An 18,619-nucleotide genomic window follows, 5' to 3' on the forward strand; every position below is an offset into this window, starting at 1 on the left:
CCTTGCTTTGCTTAACCCATGAATCTGCTGCCTAACCTCCATCCCTCCAGCTGCAAAGTCAGCTCCTCCTCTGTGCAGGGAGTGGGAGCACCACAGAAGACAAAACCCAATCAGAGCTTCCTCCAGGGGGGTGGCTAAGGTCATTTGCACCTGATCCTGCCTCCAAAAAAGAGACTCCCTCCCCCATTTATACGTGCGTGTGATGTCTCTCCAGGAGCAAAGCCTCCCTCCCATTCTCCCTTCATCCTTTTCCCTACTGTCTGAGTCCCTCCTCCTCTCCTCTTGACCAACGGGAAGTCCTTCCGACTGTCTAACTTCCATCCCTCCGGCTGCAACATCATCCTCTAGCTCGGCGAGCGCTCCCTGCCCGCCCCTTCTGCCCTCCCTCCCTCCCTACTCCAAGTCATCGGCTTCTTATCCCCAGGACGCTGTCCTACTTCTCTCGTCCTTGCTCTCGCGGCTGCCGCCGCCGGGAACCGACGCAGAGAAGGCAGCGGGTCCCGTGATCTTCCCGAGCCCCCCGCGTTCCCAGCCCGAGGGCGGGGGCAGACTCGAGGAAGGGCGGGGCGGGGGCGGGGGTAAAGAAAGGGGGTTTTGTGCGGCGCCCGGCCGCCCGGCGCCCTCTTTCGAGCGTCCTGCGGGCCCAGCCTCTGCTCGCGCCCGCGCAGTCCCCGCCGCAGTCTCGGCTGCAGCTGCGGGACCGAGCCGTGGACGCGGAGGAGACCCCCGGAGGAAGCAGCAAACTTCGCGGTACCGCACCCCCACCCCAGTCCTCCGCCTCCCGCCGGTAGGTGAGTGCGACCGCATCCCAGCCGCCCAGACCTGGGAGGGAGAGAGAAGGGAGCGACCCCCGGCTGCCCTGTGGTCCGCGTCCCCGACCCCTCAGGCCTTGCCTCGCGTGGCTCCGGCACACCCAACCCGCCGACCCCTGACACCTCGGCGAGGTCCGCTGTCGGCCAGCCCGGAGCGCCTACGGCCCCTGCTGCCGTCCTGCCATCTCCAGCTCTGCCTCCCAGCTCTGCCGCTGGCACCCCCATTGCTGTTTGCAGCCTGACCCGCAACCCCCTTGAGTCCGCGGGCTAATGGAAACGCCCCTCTGGGTCCTTGCGTCTTCCCTGCTGCGGGCTCCAGTCCCAGCACCACCGCCCGAGATTTGCGACCTTGTCCTGGTCAGGGCGGCAGCGGTTCGAGTCAGCCCCCGACTCTGTACCCACGGTGCAGGCAGCACCGCGGGAAGAGCCGCGGCCGGCCACCCTAGGGGTACCTTCCCGGAGCCCGCAGGACAGCAAACAGGAGCCGCTGTTGTGGGTGGTGCCGGCGCCGACTGGAGCTGGAATCCCAACTCTGCCACTTACTTGCTGTGTGACCTTGGGCAAGTTAGTTCACCTCCCTGAACCTCGGATTCCTCATCGATGTAATGTCTAATCTGTATTTTTCTCAAAGTTGAGGTTATACATGGGAAGCATTTAGTAAGAGGCCTGGCTCAAGTAGATGGTCAGGAACTGTCAGCTGGAATTCCAGTTACCGCTCCTGCTTTCCTTCCTAGCACTGCTGTTGGGCCGGGAACCCCTCTCCCCCCAGGTACTTCCATATCCCCTTCCTATCAGAATAGCTCTGCCCACTTGGTTCTAACAGGACAAAGATTTGCCATTAGTTTTGTTAGCACCATTCATATCTGCATTACTTCTATTCCAGATAATACCAGTGAGATCAAGGGACAATGACCTAACCCATAGACCCACTCCCAGTATTACCAGTGCCTGTGTTGTCATGGCTAACTTTGCTGTTGATAACAGCATCATCCACATTTCAGGTTTTATACTAGGAGGAGTTACAATAGCTCAGCTGACGATGTTGCTAATCGTATTGTTAGTTGTGCTTCCAATAAATAGGACTATTTATACGGTTACCGCAATTACTCCTGCAGGCCCTGCTAAGGCCTCACTGATATTGTGTAGGTTCCTGTTGCCCCTCACACAGCCACTAAGGGGGTAGCTGAAAGCTTCCCTCCTGCTGTGACTGAAGCTCTGGCCTCTTGTGCATCCCTGCTCACCCTGCTGAGTGCTGGAGCTCAGTTCCCGTGGGGCAGACCTTGAACCGCCAGCTGGTGGGCATTCAGCATAGAGATGGTGGGCATTGGGTATGTGTGCCTAAGTGCACGCACATGCATGCGTGCGCACACACGCACACACGCACACACGCACACAGCTTGGTCTTGATTCTCTGTGCACTGGGTTTTTGAAGGCTGTGAGGGGATAGACATCCATGGTCAGACAGGAATGATAATGTAACGAGAGGGAAGTTTCCTGAACAGCTGGGAAAACTCAAGACAAGGGGAGAAATCCAGAGGCTGTAGCAGAGGGATGGTGTGGCATCAGGGAAAGGGACAGGAAGACTGCTGAGCTCTTGAGGATAGAGATGAAGTGGTGGTGTGTCCTGCTCTGGAGGATGAGAAGATGTAGTGGAGGTGGGTGGGTGTGTGCTATGGAGACCAAGCCTTGGATCCTTGAGTCTGAGTCTGGTACCAGAGGAGGGGATGCCTAAGTTTTCTCAGGACTCCTAGCTCTACCAGGAAGGGGCTGAGGCCCAAGCTTGGTGTGATTGGTGTGGGGTTGGGAGGTGTGCAAAACTCTCTGACTGAGAACCACACAATCAGGGCTACTCTCTTGGCTCCTCTGGTCAGTGACTCCAAATCTTGGAGGTGAGGGTGGGATACCCCCTATGATTCAAGGCATCCAGGTCCTCATCAGACTCAGACTTTCTCCCTTCATTCCCCCACTTATGTAACAGAGGTGAAAGGCGGGGTCTAGGGTGTTGGTCCCAGAGTGGCTCCAACTATATGGGTTTCTGGGCCGCCCATCAGAGAGCTCTGGGTAGCTCCAGCTCCAGCCCAGGGTGAGGGGACGGAAGGCGCCAGAAAGGGGTCCAGCTTAGGACCTGGCACAGCTCAAATGCATGGCAAACAGTCTCTCAAGCACCCGGCAGGCACTGGCTGTTCATACCAAATGGTCCCCACTCCAACCCCAGAAAGCAGTCCTCTCAAGGGCCCCCATGCCCAGAGTTGGTCTCACACCCTCTGATTGGGCCCCATCAAGAACCTCCTCCCTCTCAAAGGTCGAAGAGAGGCCCTGGGCATCTGGCTTCTGCCATTCCTCCCCCACCTCTGACCTTGAGGTCAGAGCCACAGAGCCACAGAGCCCTTGATGCCCAGCCACGATGGGGGAAATGGATGTTACCGTGGTGGGGAGGCATCCTTAGGAGGATCTGGGATCCTTCAGAGGATCTGGGAGAAGAGGGAAACTTCCCATCAGCTCAGGCTCAGAAAAGGGCGGACATGTATGAAGACAGAGCCTGAGTGGTCAGGGAAGATAGAAGTGGAACAATGGGCCTGAAGTGGGAATGAGTAGACAGTAGGAATAAGCCTGATGTCTAGGAAGCCTTGCCTGCAGTCTAACCTTCATCTCTCTTGCCGTATCACTGGCCTATTCCATGGCAGCCTTGGCTCTCCGTGCTCTTTTGAGTCTAAGCCAACCATTAAAGATGACGTTGGCTCTGCAGCCTTCCTTCCTGGGGGCACACTGGCCTGGTGCCTGACTTGGTTTCACTGGGGACTCAGGTTCAATCCCTCTCTGGGCCCTTTTCTCAATGTCCCACCCCCATCCCTCCATTATGAGAGTGTAAGAGCTTTGAGATCTTCAGAAGAATAGTTCAAGCTCTCAGAGCTTCTGATAGCCAAGGGCAGGAGGGAAATGGTCCCTTTCATTTATTCTCACACACCCCCCTTAGCCCACCCCCCAGCCTGGGGCTGGGGTGGAGGAAGGGAGAGGCTGGATGGAGGCCAGACTGGCAGAGACAGGGGCTTTGTCCCAGCTGGTTTCTGAGCCAGGAGATCCTGTGGGAAAGCCCGTGCCAGGCAGAAAGGAAAGGCTGGGAGGAAGGAGGGAGAAGGCAGCCAAGGATGAGGGGGTGGAGGATGCTGGGGGGTAAAGAGAAGAGTTTCCTTATAAGTAATGGTGCAGTGGGGGGAGGTCAATGAGGGGTTGGGCTGGAGAGGTGTTGTTCATTGCCCGGGTTTAGTCTAGAAAGCCTTCCCAGAGGAGGCTAGGTGGGTATGGTACTCAGGGAGGAAGGGACAGGAAGGAAAGGTTGGAGGGGTACTGTGGGAGGAGGAAGGTTCAAAGAAGTCTGGTACTGGGAGGGGCAGAGGAGACTCAAGCATAATGGCACCCACAATTCATGCTATATGCTGTAAGCATTTATTGAGCTCTTACTGTGTGCAGGGTGCTATACATTTGTACAGGTTTTTTTGTTTGTTTTGTTTGTTTTTTGTTTTTGTTTTGTTTTGTTTTAGGATAAAAAGCACTCTCAAAGCCCATAGCCTCATGACAACCTGTAAGGTGGTAGTAATGGTGCTCCTTTACAAGTAAGAAAACAAAGGCTTAAAGAGGGTAAGGAACTTGCCTTAAGTCACACGGTGAGTTGATGAGGACCCAGGTCTCAGTTCTGAATAAGAATCCCTTGGTGGGGGGGACTTCCCTGGTGGCCGCAGTGGTTAAGAATCCTCCTGCCAGTGCAGGGGGCACGGGTTCGAGCCCTGGTCCGGGGAGATCCCACATGCTGCGGAGCAACTAAGCCTGTGCGCCACAACTACTGAGCCTGCGCTCTAGAGGCTGTGCTCCACAGCAAGAGAAGCCACCGCAATGAGAAGCCCGTGCACCGCAACCAAGAGTAGCCCCCACTCGCCACAACTAGAGAAAGCCCACGCGCAGCAACAGAGACCCAATGCAGCCAAACATAAATAAATAAGAATCCCTTGTGGGGAGACAGAAACAGTGTTAATTAATAGTGAGGTGGGGGCAGTGGGCTTCTGGAGTCAGGATATGTGTGATCCATGTGGACGTGGGAGGGAGTCAGAAGTCCATCCTGAGGTCTAACCCCATCTTTCCTCCTCCATTCCCCCCCCCTCATCCTGCAGCATGGCCCTACCATCTCTGCCGCTGCTGGCAACCCTGGCTCTGGCCTGGGTCCCTGCGGCCTTAGCTGATGCTCTGGAAGGAGACAGCTCAGGTAAGCAACCCCACTCAGGGTCACTGTCAGTCTCCTGCATCTCCCCTGTGGTAGGAAGGAGCCTCTTGTTCAGCCCTAACCAACGTCTGTCAGCCTTGAGGGACCCAGGGAGGAGACAGAATTGGGAGCACTGTGGGGGAAGATCAGGGCAGGGACACTTGAAAATAAGGGATGATTTGTGGGCCGCTGGTCGGGTGGCGGAATCTTGGGAGTAGGGCTGGGGAGGGGCACTAGGTGCATGGCTGCCAGTCTCCAGGGTGGAGGATGGGAGACCCTTGGGGCACAATGAATGGGGCTGGGAGGCAGAACAGAGGTGGAATTGGGAGAAATCGTGAAAGTGACTGAAGGGAACAGACTGGGAAACTTTGGGGACAAGGCTGCAGGACCCAGGGGGTGAGGTTAGAAGACCCTGGGGTGGGGGCCAGGAATCCTGGGGTGGTACTGGGAGACTTTGGGGGTGAATTTGACTGGGAGACTTTGTGGATCGGTCTGTAGACCGTGGGAGGTGGGCCTGGGGGACCTAGAGGTGGGTTTGCAGGACTCAGCGGGCCCGAGCCCAGGTTCCTGGGGGCGGGGTTACGAAAACCCCCGGGCAAGGCCCGGGAATCCTAGGGCGGGGCGTCGGGATCCTGGGGCGGGGCTCGGAAACCCTGGGGCGGGTCGTGGCAGATCCACAGCACGAAGTTCCAGCCGGCCCCGCCCGCCCACAGAGGACCGGGCTTTCCGCGTGCGCATAGCGGGTGACGCGCCGCTGCAGGGCGTGCTGGGCGGCGCCCTCACCATCCCGTGCCACGTTCACTACCTGCGGCCGCCGCCAAGCCGCCGGGCCGCGCAGGGCTCCCCCCGGGTCAAGTGGACCTTCCTGTCCGGCGGCCGGGAGGCCGAGGTGCTAGTGGCGCGGGGGCTACGCGTCAAGGTGAGCGAGGCCTACCGGTTCCGCGTGGCACTGCCTGCCTACCCAGCGTCACTCACCGATGTCTCCCTGGTGCTGAGCGAGCTGCGGCCCAACGACTCGGGCATCTACCGCTGCGAGGTCCAGCACGGCATCGACGACAGCAGCGACGCTGTGGAGGTCAAGGTCAAAGGTGAGAGGGCAAAGATGGAGAGAGGTTCCCGGAGAGAGGGAGGGGAGCCCACAGTCTGAAGCAGAAGCAAACACCTAGAAGGCACAGACTGAGTTGGAAAAGGAGTGGGTAGCTACAGGCCTCTGTTACCTCCTTTCTCTCTTCAGGTGGAGGAAATTCTACCCACAGTCTCACTGAAGCCCCTCATGCTGTAGAGGGGGCGCAATTTGGACTTTACCCTTTGTATACAGGGGGTTGACAAGGAGGGGAAGGGGAAGTCAGTGTGCTGGGTGATCCTGCCTCAGGATCCTCTCTGCCCCGCAGGGGTCGTCTTTCTCTACCGGGAGGGCTCTGCCCGCTATGCTTTCTCCTTCGCTGGGGCCCAGGAGGCCTGTGCCCGCATCGGAGCCCGAATCGCCACTCCGGAGCAGCTCTATGCCGCCTATCTTGGGGGCTATGAACAGTGTGATGCTGGCTGGTTGTCCGACCAGACCGTGAGGTGGGCTGGGGCTGGGGCCCTGGAGCTTCTAGCTGTTTCTGAGGTGGGCTGTGGCCTCTGGTTCTGCCAGGGGCTGCCTCAGGCTGGCCATATAGGGCTCCCTGCCTCTGGCGGATGAAGCTGGTCTTTGGAGGGTGGGTTAGGACCCCGCCTTGGTGGGGGGTGTGCATTTCTGCAGAGCTAGGAGGACAATTGGCTGCACTGAAAAGCAATGGGATTCAGGAGGGTCACCGTGGGATGGCTCCCTGGTGAAGGCGTTTGTACCCCTTCCCCAGGTATCCCATCCAGACTCCACGAGAGGCCTGTTATGGAGACATGGATGGCTTCCCTGGGGTCCGGAACTATGGAGTGGTGGACCCGGATGACCTCTATGATGTCTACTGTTATGCGGAAGAACTAAATGGTGATTGGGGGTAGGGAGTTCCCAGGGGAAGAGCCCCCTCTCCAGTGCTGCCCATAGGTCCTCCTGGGCCTCTGCTGGACCTTATCATCCTTCATCATCCTGTATTTAAGTGGGCAGCCAGCGGTAAGGAAACAGTCAGTGTCCCTCCCTCCAAACACTGTCATAGAGACAAGTTCATGGCCAAAGCCTCAGACAGGTGGTAGGAGACTGAGTTTGACTCTGCTGTTACCTGTTGTGCATCTCTCTATGTTTCAGTATCTCTGAGCCTCAGTTTCCTTCTTGGCAGAATTAGGAAGTTGGGCCAGTTTCCTTCGAGCAATATCATCGATCCTAAGGTTCTATCTAGACTTCGATCCTATAAAGTAGTGTGATGGACTGCATGTCGCAGATGAGGAGACTGAGGCCCAGAGAAGCTTGCCCAGAGTCTCTGTGGGAGCCCAGGGTGGAAGGAGCTCCCTTCTTGGTAACCCAGCCTCTTCTTCTCCCCAGGAGAGCTGTTCCTGGGTGCCCCTGCAGACAAGCTGACATTGGAGGAGGCACGGGCGTACTGCCAGGAGCGGGGTGCTAAGATTGCAACCACGGGCCAGCTGTATGCAGCCTGGGATGGTGGCCTGGACCGCTGCAGCCCAGGCTGGCTGGCTGATGGCAGTGTGCGCTACCCCATTGTCACACCCAGCCAGCGCTGTGGTGGGGGCCTCCCTGGTGTCAAGACTCTCTTCCTCTTCCCCAACCAGACCGGCTTCCCCAACAAGCACAGCCGCTTCAATGTCTACTGCTTCCGAGGTGAGCCCACCTCCCTGCAGAGGCTGAGACCAACCTCAGGGAGATGGAGTCGAGGCCGTCGCTCTTACCCCAGCCCCGACCAGTTTCTCTTGGATCTTTGCCATTTGCCTCAAGGAGCTTTGGGTGGTGCTCAGCTTGTCACTTAGGGTTCTAATTCTGGTTGTGCCCTCTGACTTGGTCTTTGTGGCCTCAAGGAGGGCTCACCTCGCTGCATCTCCTCACCTGCCTCCACACCAGTAGTCCCTGCCTTGTCTCTTCCTGTTGCAAAGCTGCCTCTCCCTTATTGGGCTGCCAAATATGTCTCCATCTCTGGTCAGCTCATGAGCAGACCAGAGATGACTGACATTCTCTGAATCCAATGAATGATCTGCTCCAGTTAACTAAATACGCTTCAGAGGGGTTTCCAGAACCTTCAGCTTGAAGGTATCAGATTTTTACCACCAAATATTGAGGGACAGACATAATTCCCCCCACAGGGAGCAGGTCCTTAAAGACAGCTGGGTGTAGAGATGGCTTCCTGCCCACATCTTATATTGGGAGCTGGAGGGGAGGCAGTGCCTGCGACCCCCAGAGGCACAGGGCCCAGGCCAAGGATGACTGACAATCAGGGAGGCATTGCCATGGAGCATTGGAGTCCCTGCCCCAACTGTGAGCCTGCAATACTGGTACAAGGGCTGGAGGCAGAAATGGAAAGAGAAGACACAGGCTACTAGGAGCCCTTAGTCTGAAGGAGGAAGACACAGTTTCTGCCATGGGAGCCCCCAGTCTGACCAGAGACGAAATGCTTCACTCCCAGCACAAGGAAAGACTGAGAGAAAAGCATTACTTCCCCTGGGACAGATCTCCAGGTGGCTTTGGCCCGAGGCTGGGAGGGATGGGGAAGGGAAGTCCACAGGAAGACAGGTCCATCTGGAAAGACTTACTTGAACACAGATAATGGGGATGATGATGATGATAATTATAACAATAGTAGTTAACACGTCTAGCACTGATTATAATTATGTCCCAAGCACTGTTATGGAAAGAAATTGAAGGAGGAACTGAATCAGGAGAAGAGGGGAAGGAAGAGGACGACTATGGCTGGGAGCAGGTGGAGGGCAGAGGCGGGCAAGGGCACAGGTTTGCTTGTCTGCTGTGAGCAAGGCTCACTGAAGCAGGTGACGCAGGCAGGATGTGCTGTCCTGTCTTGTCTGGCTGAACACAGCTGGCCCTCAGGGCTTTTCTTAGCCCAATTCCACCTTTGCTTCACTGGCTTTCTGCTCTTGGTTCCCTTCCCCTGGGACAAGGTAATTCATTCTAAAACTCTGGTTATTTGAAGAGAGCAGATCCTGGAAGGATGGGGTGGCCACTTGCCCTTTTGCCCCAACACCGAGATCATCAGGTGGTGATGGTTGAATGTCCTTCCTGTACCCTACCCTTCAGCTCTGCTGTGGTGATGGCAGCCTGTCCCCTTCCATTTCTAGAGTCTTAGGATGACTGGGATTCCCTCACACCTTACCCTAAAACCAGGGTCCCAAGGTGCTGAGGCCATTCTGTCCATCCTTCTGCCTCCATCTCCTTACTCAAGGGATGACCTCTTTCCTGAGCCTTCCTTTACCATTCTATCTAAAGTAGCACTTCCCATCTCCTTACTAAACTTAATTGTTCTTTATATGGTAACATTATATGTTTATTTGTTTGTCTGTATCTAGAACATAAATTCCCTTGAGGGCAGGAAGCTTGCTGTTCTGCTGTGCACTGTATCCTCAGTGCCCAGGAGAATGCTCGGGTACTTGATTAATGCTTGAGGAATGAGTGATGAAGCCCCGGGGTGCTCTCTGGGCCCCATGGGTGCTCCATAGGGAAGACGAGAGACAATTAAGAGAATTCCATGGTCTCTGAGTCTAAGCCAGAACCCTCACATGCAGGCCTGTGAGGGCAGAGGCACCTCCTTAACCTCCCATCGGCACTTTCCTCCTGCCACAGACTCTGGCCAGCCCTCTGCCATCCCTGAGGCCTCTGACCTGGCCTCTGATGCACTGGAAGCCATTGTCACAGTGACAGAGACCCTGGAGGAACTGCAGCTGCCTCGGGAAGCTGTGGAGAGCGAGTCCCGGGGAGCCATCTACTCCATTCCCATTATGGAGGATGGAACAGGTGGAAGCTCCACTCCAGAAGACCCAGCAGAGGCCCCTAGGACCCTCCTAGGTAACTCAAATGTCTTATCCTGGGGATATCCACACCTGGGAGAAGTTGGGGCAGAAAGGGCAAGCCCAGGCTGAGGCCGGCGTTGTCGCTGCCGTGATTCTACCCTGTCCTCTCTCAGCAGCACAATCGTGCAAGGCACCTCTCCTGTTCCTCTCCCAACCTTTGCCTTTCCAGCAAATCCCACTCCCAGATAGCTGGGTCTGGAGATGCTTGGACTAAGGAGCTGCCCTCTGGGAAGGAGGGATCTCCTTTCTTTGGTCTCTCCTCCCCCTCACCTACCCAAAATAAACAGAGAATTTTAACAGACTGGGAGAGGGAGATGCAACCACCAGGTCTTCCTGGGCTAATGACAGCTCATAGAGCCTTCTCAAGTGTTGCCTCACTATTGCAGCTCCAGTGGAAATTCTTCTGGTGTGGAGCAAAGGCAGTTCCTCCCCAGGGCAGGCTCTTCCCTCTCCCTGAGGGCTCACCCTCCCCAGCCCCACCTTTCTCCCCTTCCCCTTCCTTCTTCCTGTCCTCTGGTGGGTGCTGTCCCTGGTGCTGAACCATCTGTGCTTTGCCTAGAATTTGAAACCCAATCCATTGTACCTCCCCTGGGGTCCTCAGAAGAGGAAGGCAAGGTGTTGGAGGAAGAAGAGACATACAAGGATGAAGAAGAGAAAGAAGAGGAAGAAGAAGAAGAGGAGGAGGTGGAGGACGAGGCCCTGTGGGCCTGGCCCAGTGAGCTCAGCAGCCTGGACCCAGAGGCCCCTCTCCCCACGGAGCCGGCTCCAGAGGAGTCACTCTCCCGGGCATCCCCACCAGTGAGGGCGGTCCTGAAGCCTGATGCATCACCACCTCCCTACGGAGAGCCAGAGGCTCCCAGGCCTCCAACGGTCCTTGGACCACCCACGGAGGCCCTGCCCTCTCCCAGGGAAGGGAACCTGGCATCCCCATCACCTTCCGCTCCGGTTGGGGCAAGAGAGATAGGGAAGGAGACTGGGGGTCCTAAGCTGTCTGGGGTCCCTCGAGGAGAGAGTGAGGAGACAGGGAGCTCCGAGGATGCCCCTTCCCTGCTTCCAGCCACACGGGCCCCTGAGGGTACCAGGGACCTGGAGACCCCTTCTGAAGAGAATTCTGGAAGAACTGTCCCAGCAGGGACTTCAGTGCATGCCCAGCCGGTGCTGCCCACTGACAGTGCCAGCCATGGTGGAGTGGCCGTGGCCCCCTCATCAGGTAACTTTGCCCAAGGCTCAACCTCCCTCTTTATCCTCGTCCTCTTTCCCCCCCTGCAGCTCTGGATCACCTGACCTATAGTCCTTTAACCCACCACTGCCCCAGACTCTCTTGTCCTTTGCCTTCATTCTCCTACCCACCTCTACCTGTGGGCTTCCAATCTTGGATACCCCACCTTGTGACTTCCATTCCAGCTCTCTGAGTCCTCACCCTGTAACCTCCCAACTCCATGACTCCCACCCTGTGACCCTGTCCCTGTTTCTGAAATCCACACTGTGACCCCCAGCCCTACCACCAAACACCTGGAACTTTTTCCTACCCTCGGCTCTCTACCTGTGACTCACATCTCACTGGCCCCACAGAGGACCCTCATGCCTTGTTCAGTGGGTGCCCTCATTGCCTTTTGCGTTCTTCAAGGCCCAGGCCCATCCTCCACTGCTCCCTCCCCCTCCTGTGTGCCACCTCCCTTCAGCTGCCTCCCACTGGTATCAGGGAAGCCTGGGGTCCCATGCCCACCCCTCAACCTTTCGGGTCCAGGAGAGCCCTATCCCCACAGAGCCTTAAGCAACTACTTCTGTGAAGTACTTTTTTCGACTGTTTCATGGAAACAAGCCTTGGAAATAAATCTCTATTAAACCGCTTTATAACCAAAACTCTGGCACCCTCTGTCTCCACCCCCAGCTGTTTGCCCCTCTCATTCCATGGAGTTGTGTCCTGGGTAGCTCTTTGATGGTTCTTTTGGTGCCATCTCTCCCTCTGTGTCTCTCTGTCTCTCTCTTTCTCCCCCTGGGTCTTTGGTGTCTTTGTGCCTCTTCCGTCTCCATCTTCAGCCTGCACCCTTTCCTGTCCTAGCAGTCTAACAGCCCCTGCCGTTCCCTTGTCCTCTCCTCAGGCCTGTCTCCGCCTTCCTTCCTGACTGCTGAGATCCCAAATCTGACTGTACACTTTACCCCAGAGAAGTCTTTGTCTGTCAGTCTGCGGGAGTGCTGGGAGTTGTAATCCCTCACTCCTGTTGGAGAGAAACCTCTGCTGGCCAGAGTGTGTGTGTGTGTGTGTGTGTGTGTGTGTGTGTACACGTGTCCCTTTCTGATCCATCTTGATGGCTCCCATCTAGAGCCATACATACAGCGGACTGACAGAGAAAGCCCCTCTTAGCATGAAGGCCATTCCCTGGTGTCCAGGTGCCCCAAGGCTCTGTTCCCCTCCCCCACATATCAGCAGGGGAATGGTATCTCGCTTTCATCCCACTGCCCATGGCCTCCCCCTCCTCCACTAACTCCTGCACTAATGACCACCCTCACCCACTATTTCACCCTTCCTGAACCCAAAGGATCTCAAAGTTCCTATTGCTGGAGAAGAAACAAATCAGGAGGGGAGGATGGAGAGTGTGGAGGGAGGGGGAATGGGGAGTTAGGTTCTGGGGTCTGAGAGAAAGAAGCCCTATCTATTCAGTGAAGGTTGAGCTTCCAAATGGAGATCTCTGGAGAAGGCTGGGACCCTCCTAGTACCAGGGCCATTCTCCTAGGTGGCCCAGGGTGGGCTAGGGGGCTCTACATCACACCTAGGCTCACTCATTTCAACTACTGTCTCCCTGCCCAGCTGGCCTTGGAGTTCAGTGCTGTGGGGTGAGGAGGGCCTTTGGTGGGAGAGGATCACCATTGGAAGTATCTGCGGTGTCTTAGTTACCCCACCTGGGGGATGAGTGAGAGGTCCTCCAGCCTGCTATTGCAGCAGGAAGGAAGAACTTTCTGACTGTGTATAGTAGTTGATCCAGAAGGGGGGAGGCGGAAGACCAGAAAGTCTCAACAGGAGTTCCTTCACCGCCAACACCCGCCCCCCACCATCCTGGTTCAGGTTCTGCCACCCACAGCCAGGGGGAGGGACCTGTGGCTTGGGTACGGCCCCAGGGACCGAGTTTGAGAGTCTTTGGCCCCCAGGGTTAGGGGGTTGGACAGAGAGGAGCAGAGAGGATCACGGGAGGAGCAGGAAAGTGTGAGGAAAGGAAGGGGGCTCAGGACTCCTACCCTCTGTAGGACCTGGTCCTTAAAGGGTTAAATAAAACACTTCCCCTTCTTGCTTTGCCCTAGGAGGTAGCAGTACCAGCTTGAAAGAAACTATTGGCAGAAGGGGTGATGACAGGGGGAGTGGTGTTGGAATAGCTGATTCATTTTACCCAAAACAGCTAGGTCATCCCAGCAAAATTCTTTGAATCACCGCCAGCTTCTCCTCCCCCCACCTCTGCTCTGATCCCCACCAGGCAGTGGGATCTTGGGCCAGAGTAAATCACTGTGGGCGTGGGCCTTGGCTGCTAGGAGTGGATGGCTTGGTCTGAGGGGTCCTGCCCAGGGCTGGGCCGAGAACACTGACCTGCTCTGTCAGTCTGTGGGGCCATCATCTCCAGGTCATCCGGATCAGAAAGGAGTAGAATCTGACAGCCCCTTCAGCACCTAGGCCCAGTCTAAGGGCAGCCACCCAAGATCATGAGAGAGAGTCCAGAAGAGAAGGCAGATGGCCTAGCCAGACGGAGCTGGATGTAGACAACAGATTGCAGGCCTTCAGAGTAGTGTGTTAGTCCAAGAAGACTGCCTGGAGGAGAGGGGCCAGAAGGAAGGAACAAAATGGACTGAAGGGGTTTCTAGGCTGGGGAACCTGCAGGAGGCCCCAAGTGGAGGGGGAAAGGGGAGCCTGGTAACGGGGTGGGGGGAGAGTCCTGGGAGATAAGAAGGGGAGGCAAAGAGGTTGGGTGATGTTGAGAGAGTGTGTGGAGCCAGTGCTACAGGACAGGGGGAGCTGCTGCAGCTCCATTCATGGGAAGGGTTGGGGGGGGCGAGGGAGTAGGGCATAGAGTGAGGGAAGTGCATTGGATCTTCACTAAGAGCTTCTGGGCCTGGCTCTGCCCAGTGGACAGCAGGAGGAATGGTTAGCTCCCTCCTAGATCACCCCAGTGTCAGATCCCAGAAGCAGTAAATGGCAGGCCACACCTCACTGTTGCTATGGTGACTCTCCTCTCCTTCAGTTCCACCCAGCCCACCTAGACTACACAGAACTGTGCTAGGACCTGGCACAATGACAAGGGGTGGGGGACTAAACTCTAGGCCTAGAGAGGTAAAGTGACTGGCTCAATGTACCCAGCAGATCCAGGAGCTAGGTAAGAGTCCAGGACGCATGACTGACAGCCCAGTATCTTTCCCCTTAGTGGGATTAAACCCTGAAGGCCTTCCTGGACACTCCTCTCGGCCCCTGTTAGACGTGGCCCACACTGGTGGGCATGACAATGACCAGCACTGGGCTGAGCCAGTGCTGAAGTGGGGGGCAGTGAGGAGGGGAAAAAACCCAGAACTCAGGTCTGGGCTGTGACCAGAGGCAGGCTCCAGGGAGAACATTTAGGGTGCTGTGATAGCCCCCAGGACAAGCGGGTCAGGGCTGGGACCCCTGAACCCTGTGCTGCAGAGCTGTGCTCCCCTGGCCCCCCACCTCACACCTCTCTCCCTCTCAGGTTACTGTGTCCCCAGCCCCTGCCACAATGGTGGGACGTGCTTGGAGGAGGAGGAGGGGGTCCGCTGCCTATGTTTGCCTGGCTATGGGGGGGACCTGTGCGATGTTGGTGAGTGTGCTGAGGGGCTGCGGTGGGGGGAGAGCTGAAGCCTAGACCCTGCCACAACGCGCTAGTTCCAGGGGGTGGGATGGGACACTGGTTTTGGCCTTGCCATTAATGAATTTCCATTTGTTGTTGTTGTTGGAGGCACCCCGCACTTTGCGGGATCTTAGTTCCCTGACCAGGGATTGAACCTGGGCCTCCTGCAGTGGAAGCGCGGGAAAAGAATCCCCATTTCAGACAAATCACATAACTTCTCTGAGCCCTCCCCTCAATTTCCTCATCTGTTAAGTGGAATCAAAAAGGACTCTCTCAGGGAATCTATGCTCCTGAAATTTGGCAGGCAGGCAGTACTTGTCGGTTTCCATTCTCCTAGGAAGAGAGGAGGGTTCAGCTCTTCTTTAGGAAGGAGGATTGCAGAGACCCAGGCCGGGACTCCAGCCTCACCCTGGTCTGTGTCGCTCAAGAGAAGGAAGGCATCAAGGCCCCCCTCCAACCAGGGCCCTTCCAGCTCCTAGCTGCTCCTTTTCTACTCTCTCTTTGGCACCGCCCTCCTACACTTAGCCCGCCCCCTCGGTCTGAGGTGGTGGGAGGAGCCCAGTCCCTGTCTGGGGACCCAGCCTCTCAGAGTTTCGGCGTTCTCCCGCCTAAGGTGCCTGCCCTTCTGTGTCCTAGGCCTCCACTTCTGCAGCCCCGGCTGGGACGCCTTCCAGGGCGCCTGCTACAAGCACTTTTCTACACGAAGGAGCTGGGAGGAGGCGGAGAACAAGTGCCGGATGTACGGCGCGCACCTGGCCAGCGTCAGCACGCCGGAGGAACAGGACTTCATCAACAGTGGGCTGGGGACAGGGCGGGAGGCGACCCTCATCACCTGTTCTCTCACACACTCACTCACTCATCAATCAATCAATCAATTAATGAGTGTGTTAATTAACCCCCTTATACATTAATTCAGGTACTCATTACTTGGTTTACCTCATTCATTCACTTTTCTTTCCTCTCTCCCTCCGTCCCACTCCACACGTGGGTAGTGGGGCTTCAGGCAGGGGAGGGCTGAGATTCGCGCAGGAAATACACCTGCATCAGCCTGGCGGTTGCTTGGGGGCTTACCTTTAGTCGCTCCCCACCTCCCTGGCTCTCCTGCCTCCCTCTACTCTCCCCGACTCTGACCTTGCTGAGAGTTTTCACTTTTTCCAGAGTTTCCCTTTTCTAGCCCTGGTGATATTTTTCTTCTTCCCTCACGCCCCACGCCCCTGCCTTCCATCCCGCCCTTGTGCAGATGTTGGAGGGATAAGGATACCGGGAAGCGCGGATTTGGGGTTGCGGGAAGGACTTCCCCCCGCGAGCACCCACAGACAGCCCGATGACAGGGAATGGCCGCCATCTGCTGGCAGCGAAGCTCACTGCACACCTTCGTCTCCCCTGCGGTTCTTCCCCAGATCGATACCGGGAGTACCAGTGGATCGGGCTCAATGACAGGACCATTGAAGGCGATTTCCTGTGGTCAGATGGCGTCTCCCTGGTGAGAGGTTCTGGCCGCCCCTCACGCTGTCTAGGTCGCTTCTTCGAAGCATTTCTGCCCTCTACTCCCAATAACCCCCATCCCTCCCTCTCCTTTTACTGGCCCCTTACCTTTTCCTCTTCCTGGCCCTCCTGCATTCCTTGTGTCCCCTTCTCTTCTCTTCTGGTTCCCATTATCCTTCCCCCCAAAGCCCCTGACATCTTCTTTTTCCTTCTGGGTCCCCTACTCCCCATCCCTCTAGCCTTCCCTCTCCTGGTGCCCCTCCCCCACCCCCTTCTCCTCAGGTCCTCCAGGTCCATTCCTCCCAGTGCTCCTGGGGCTGGAGCTCCTCACCACCTCCTCCATCCTCCCCCCACCCTCCCAGCTCTATGAGAACTGGAACCCTGGGCAGCCAGACAGCTACTTCCTGTCCGGAGAGAACTGCGTGGTTATGGTGTGGCACGATCAGGGACAATGGAGTGATGTGCCCTGCAACTACCACCTGTCCTACACCTGCAAGATGGGGCTGGGTGAGGGCGGGCGAGGGGGAGGAGGGGTGGGGGCTAGAGAATCCTGGAACTGATGTGTGTGCAGAAGGAGGGTGCAAAGCTACACAGAGAAATCAGAAATGCGTCCCAGGCCGTGGGCATGGGCAGGATAACAAATTAGACGGGTCCATTTGGAACCCCTACTCTTTATTATTTATTTATTTGGTTGCACCGGCTCTTAGTTGCGGCCGGTGGGCTCCTTTGTTGTGGCATGCAATCTCTTAGTTGCAGCATGCATGTGGGATCTAGTTCCCTGACCAGGAATTGAACCTGGGCCCCCTGCATTGGGAGCTCGGAGTCCCAACCACTGCGCCACCAGGGAAGTCCCTGGAACCCCTACTTTTTTGTGTGTGTCAGGTTATGGCCTACTCCTCTCCTCCTTCATCCCAATTCTGGGAACTGTTACCCCCAGAGCCCAGCTCCCAGTTCCTGACTGTGTCCCCCCTGCAGTGTCCTGTGGCCCCCCACCAGAGCTGCCACTGGCTCGAGTATTTGGCCGTCCACGGCTGCGCTATGAAGTAGACACAGTGCTTCGTTACCGGTGCCTGGAGGGCCTGGCCCAGCGCAACCTACCACTGATCCGCTGCCAGGAGAATGGTCGCTGGGAGCCCCCCCAGATCTCCTGTGTGCCCCGCAGGCCTGTGAGTGCCAGGAGGAGGCAGGTGGGGGGCACTAGCCAACACAACCCTGGGCTCCAGTCCTAGCTCTGTCCATCACTGGCTGTGTAATCTTGGAGTTATCACTACCCCTCTCTGGGGCAAAGAGGAGGTGGGCTGAATGCTCCGGGGTCCCCTTCAGTGTTGCTGTCTGAGAATATGCAGCCACAGTCTGGGCTCTTAAGGGCTGAGCCAGGCAAAGTGTTTTGTTGAGGTCAGAGGTCAAGGAGCAAGAACCCAGAGGGCAGGCTCTGAGAAGAGAGAGAAGGAGGAGGAGCCCAAGGGTGGAGGGTGAGTGTGTGTGTCTTTCCCAGGCTCGAGCTCTGCGCCCAATAAAAGCCCCAGAAGGACATCAGAGGAGGCTCCTGGGGAGCTGGAAGGCACGGTTGACACCCCCTCCCAATCCCGCTCCAGGTCCCTAAGGGTCAAGGCCCCCAGCACTGCGCTCTGCCCCCAACCCTCCCTCCAACCCATGCTTTTCCCATCACAGGGAGTGACAACGAGAGGGGTGGAGCTGAAGTCCAGGTGATAGTGCCTGGAGGGGCTTCTGTGAAATACCTGGGTAGCTCCAGCCCTGCCTTAGGCTCTCTCACCCCTACCCTGGGCATCAGGTTTTTCCCTCAGGGCCTTGAGTAGGTCCCTAAGTGCCTCAACTGCCCTCTCCTTGCCAGCCATCCTGTCCTCTCCATTCCCCTGGGGGGCTCTGTGCCCACTCATTCTCGGTTTTCCAAGAGAATGGGTTCGCAGGGTGGAATACCTGTAAAACCAACAGGAAATAAAGCTGCATTTGAGCCCAAACAAGTTTGATGCCTCTGTGTGTGAGAGAGAAAAGTGGAGTTGGGCCGGGCCTCACAAGATGAATAGACCTTCTGTGTTTATTAGCTTCTGAAGATCAGAGAAATCCTCAAGATGTCAGTGCCCGATATGAATGCCTGGCACAGAATAGCTGCCCTGTAAGTATTTATGGAATGAAGAAGCCCACGGGGGTTGGGGAACAGCATGAGGATATTTGGAAGAAGCTGGAGTGCCCAGAGTGTCCAGTCAAGCCGACCTGGAGTTCAGTCTGGGGAGGTAGAGGGGCTGAGGGCCCGGAGAGGAAGG

General features: G+C 56.7%; 1 protein-coding gene across 3 annotated transcripts; it reads left to right on the forward strand.

Annotated features, from left to right (window-relative positions):
- Positions 1-635: 635 nt before the first annotated feature.
- On the forward strand, positions 636-18,319 carry BCAN (brevican). 3 transcript variants are annotated; one of them, XM_060008379.1, is made up of 15 exons: positions 636-791; positions 4,352-4,448; positions 4,976-5,067; positions 5,778-6,152; positions 6,456-6,630; positions 6,906-7,033; positions 7,523-7,816; positions 9,782-10,003; positions 10,568-11,218; positions 14,715-14,822; positions 15,489-15,647; positions 16,253-16,335; positions 16,700-16,844; positions 17,313-17,503; positions 17,833-18,319. In XM_060008379.1, exons 3-15 carry the CDS (start codon positions 4,977-4,979, stop codon positions 17,938-17,940), a joined length of 2,730 nt encoding a protein of 909 aa, XP_059864362.1. In that variant the 5' UTR covers positions 636-791; positions 4,352-4,448; position 4,976; the 3' UTR covers positions 17,941-18,319. The 3 variants fall into 3 exon arrangements, with proteins under 3 accessions (XP_059864362.1, XP_059864377.1, XP_059864369.1); XM_060008394.1 differs by having other exon boundaries at positions 10,610-11,218; XM_060008386.1 differs by having other exon boundaries at positions 636-787.
- Positions 18,320-18,619: the final 300 nt, after the last annotated feature.

Source organism: Delphinus delphis, chromosome 1 (assembly GCF_949987515.2).
Source record: "Delphinus delphis chromosome 1, mDelDel1.2, whole genome shotgun sequence".
NCBI lineage: Eukaryota > Metazoa > Chordata > Mammalia > Artiodactyla > Delphinidae > Delphinus > Delphinus delphis.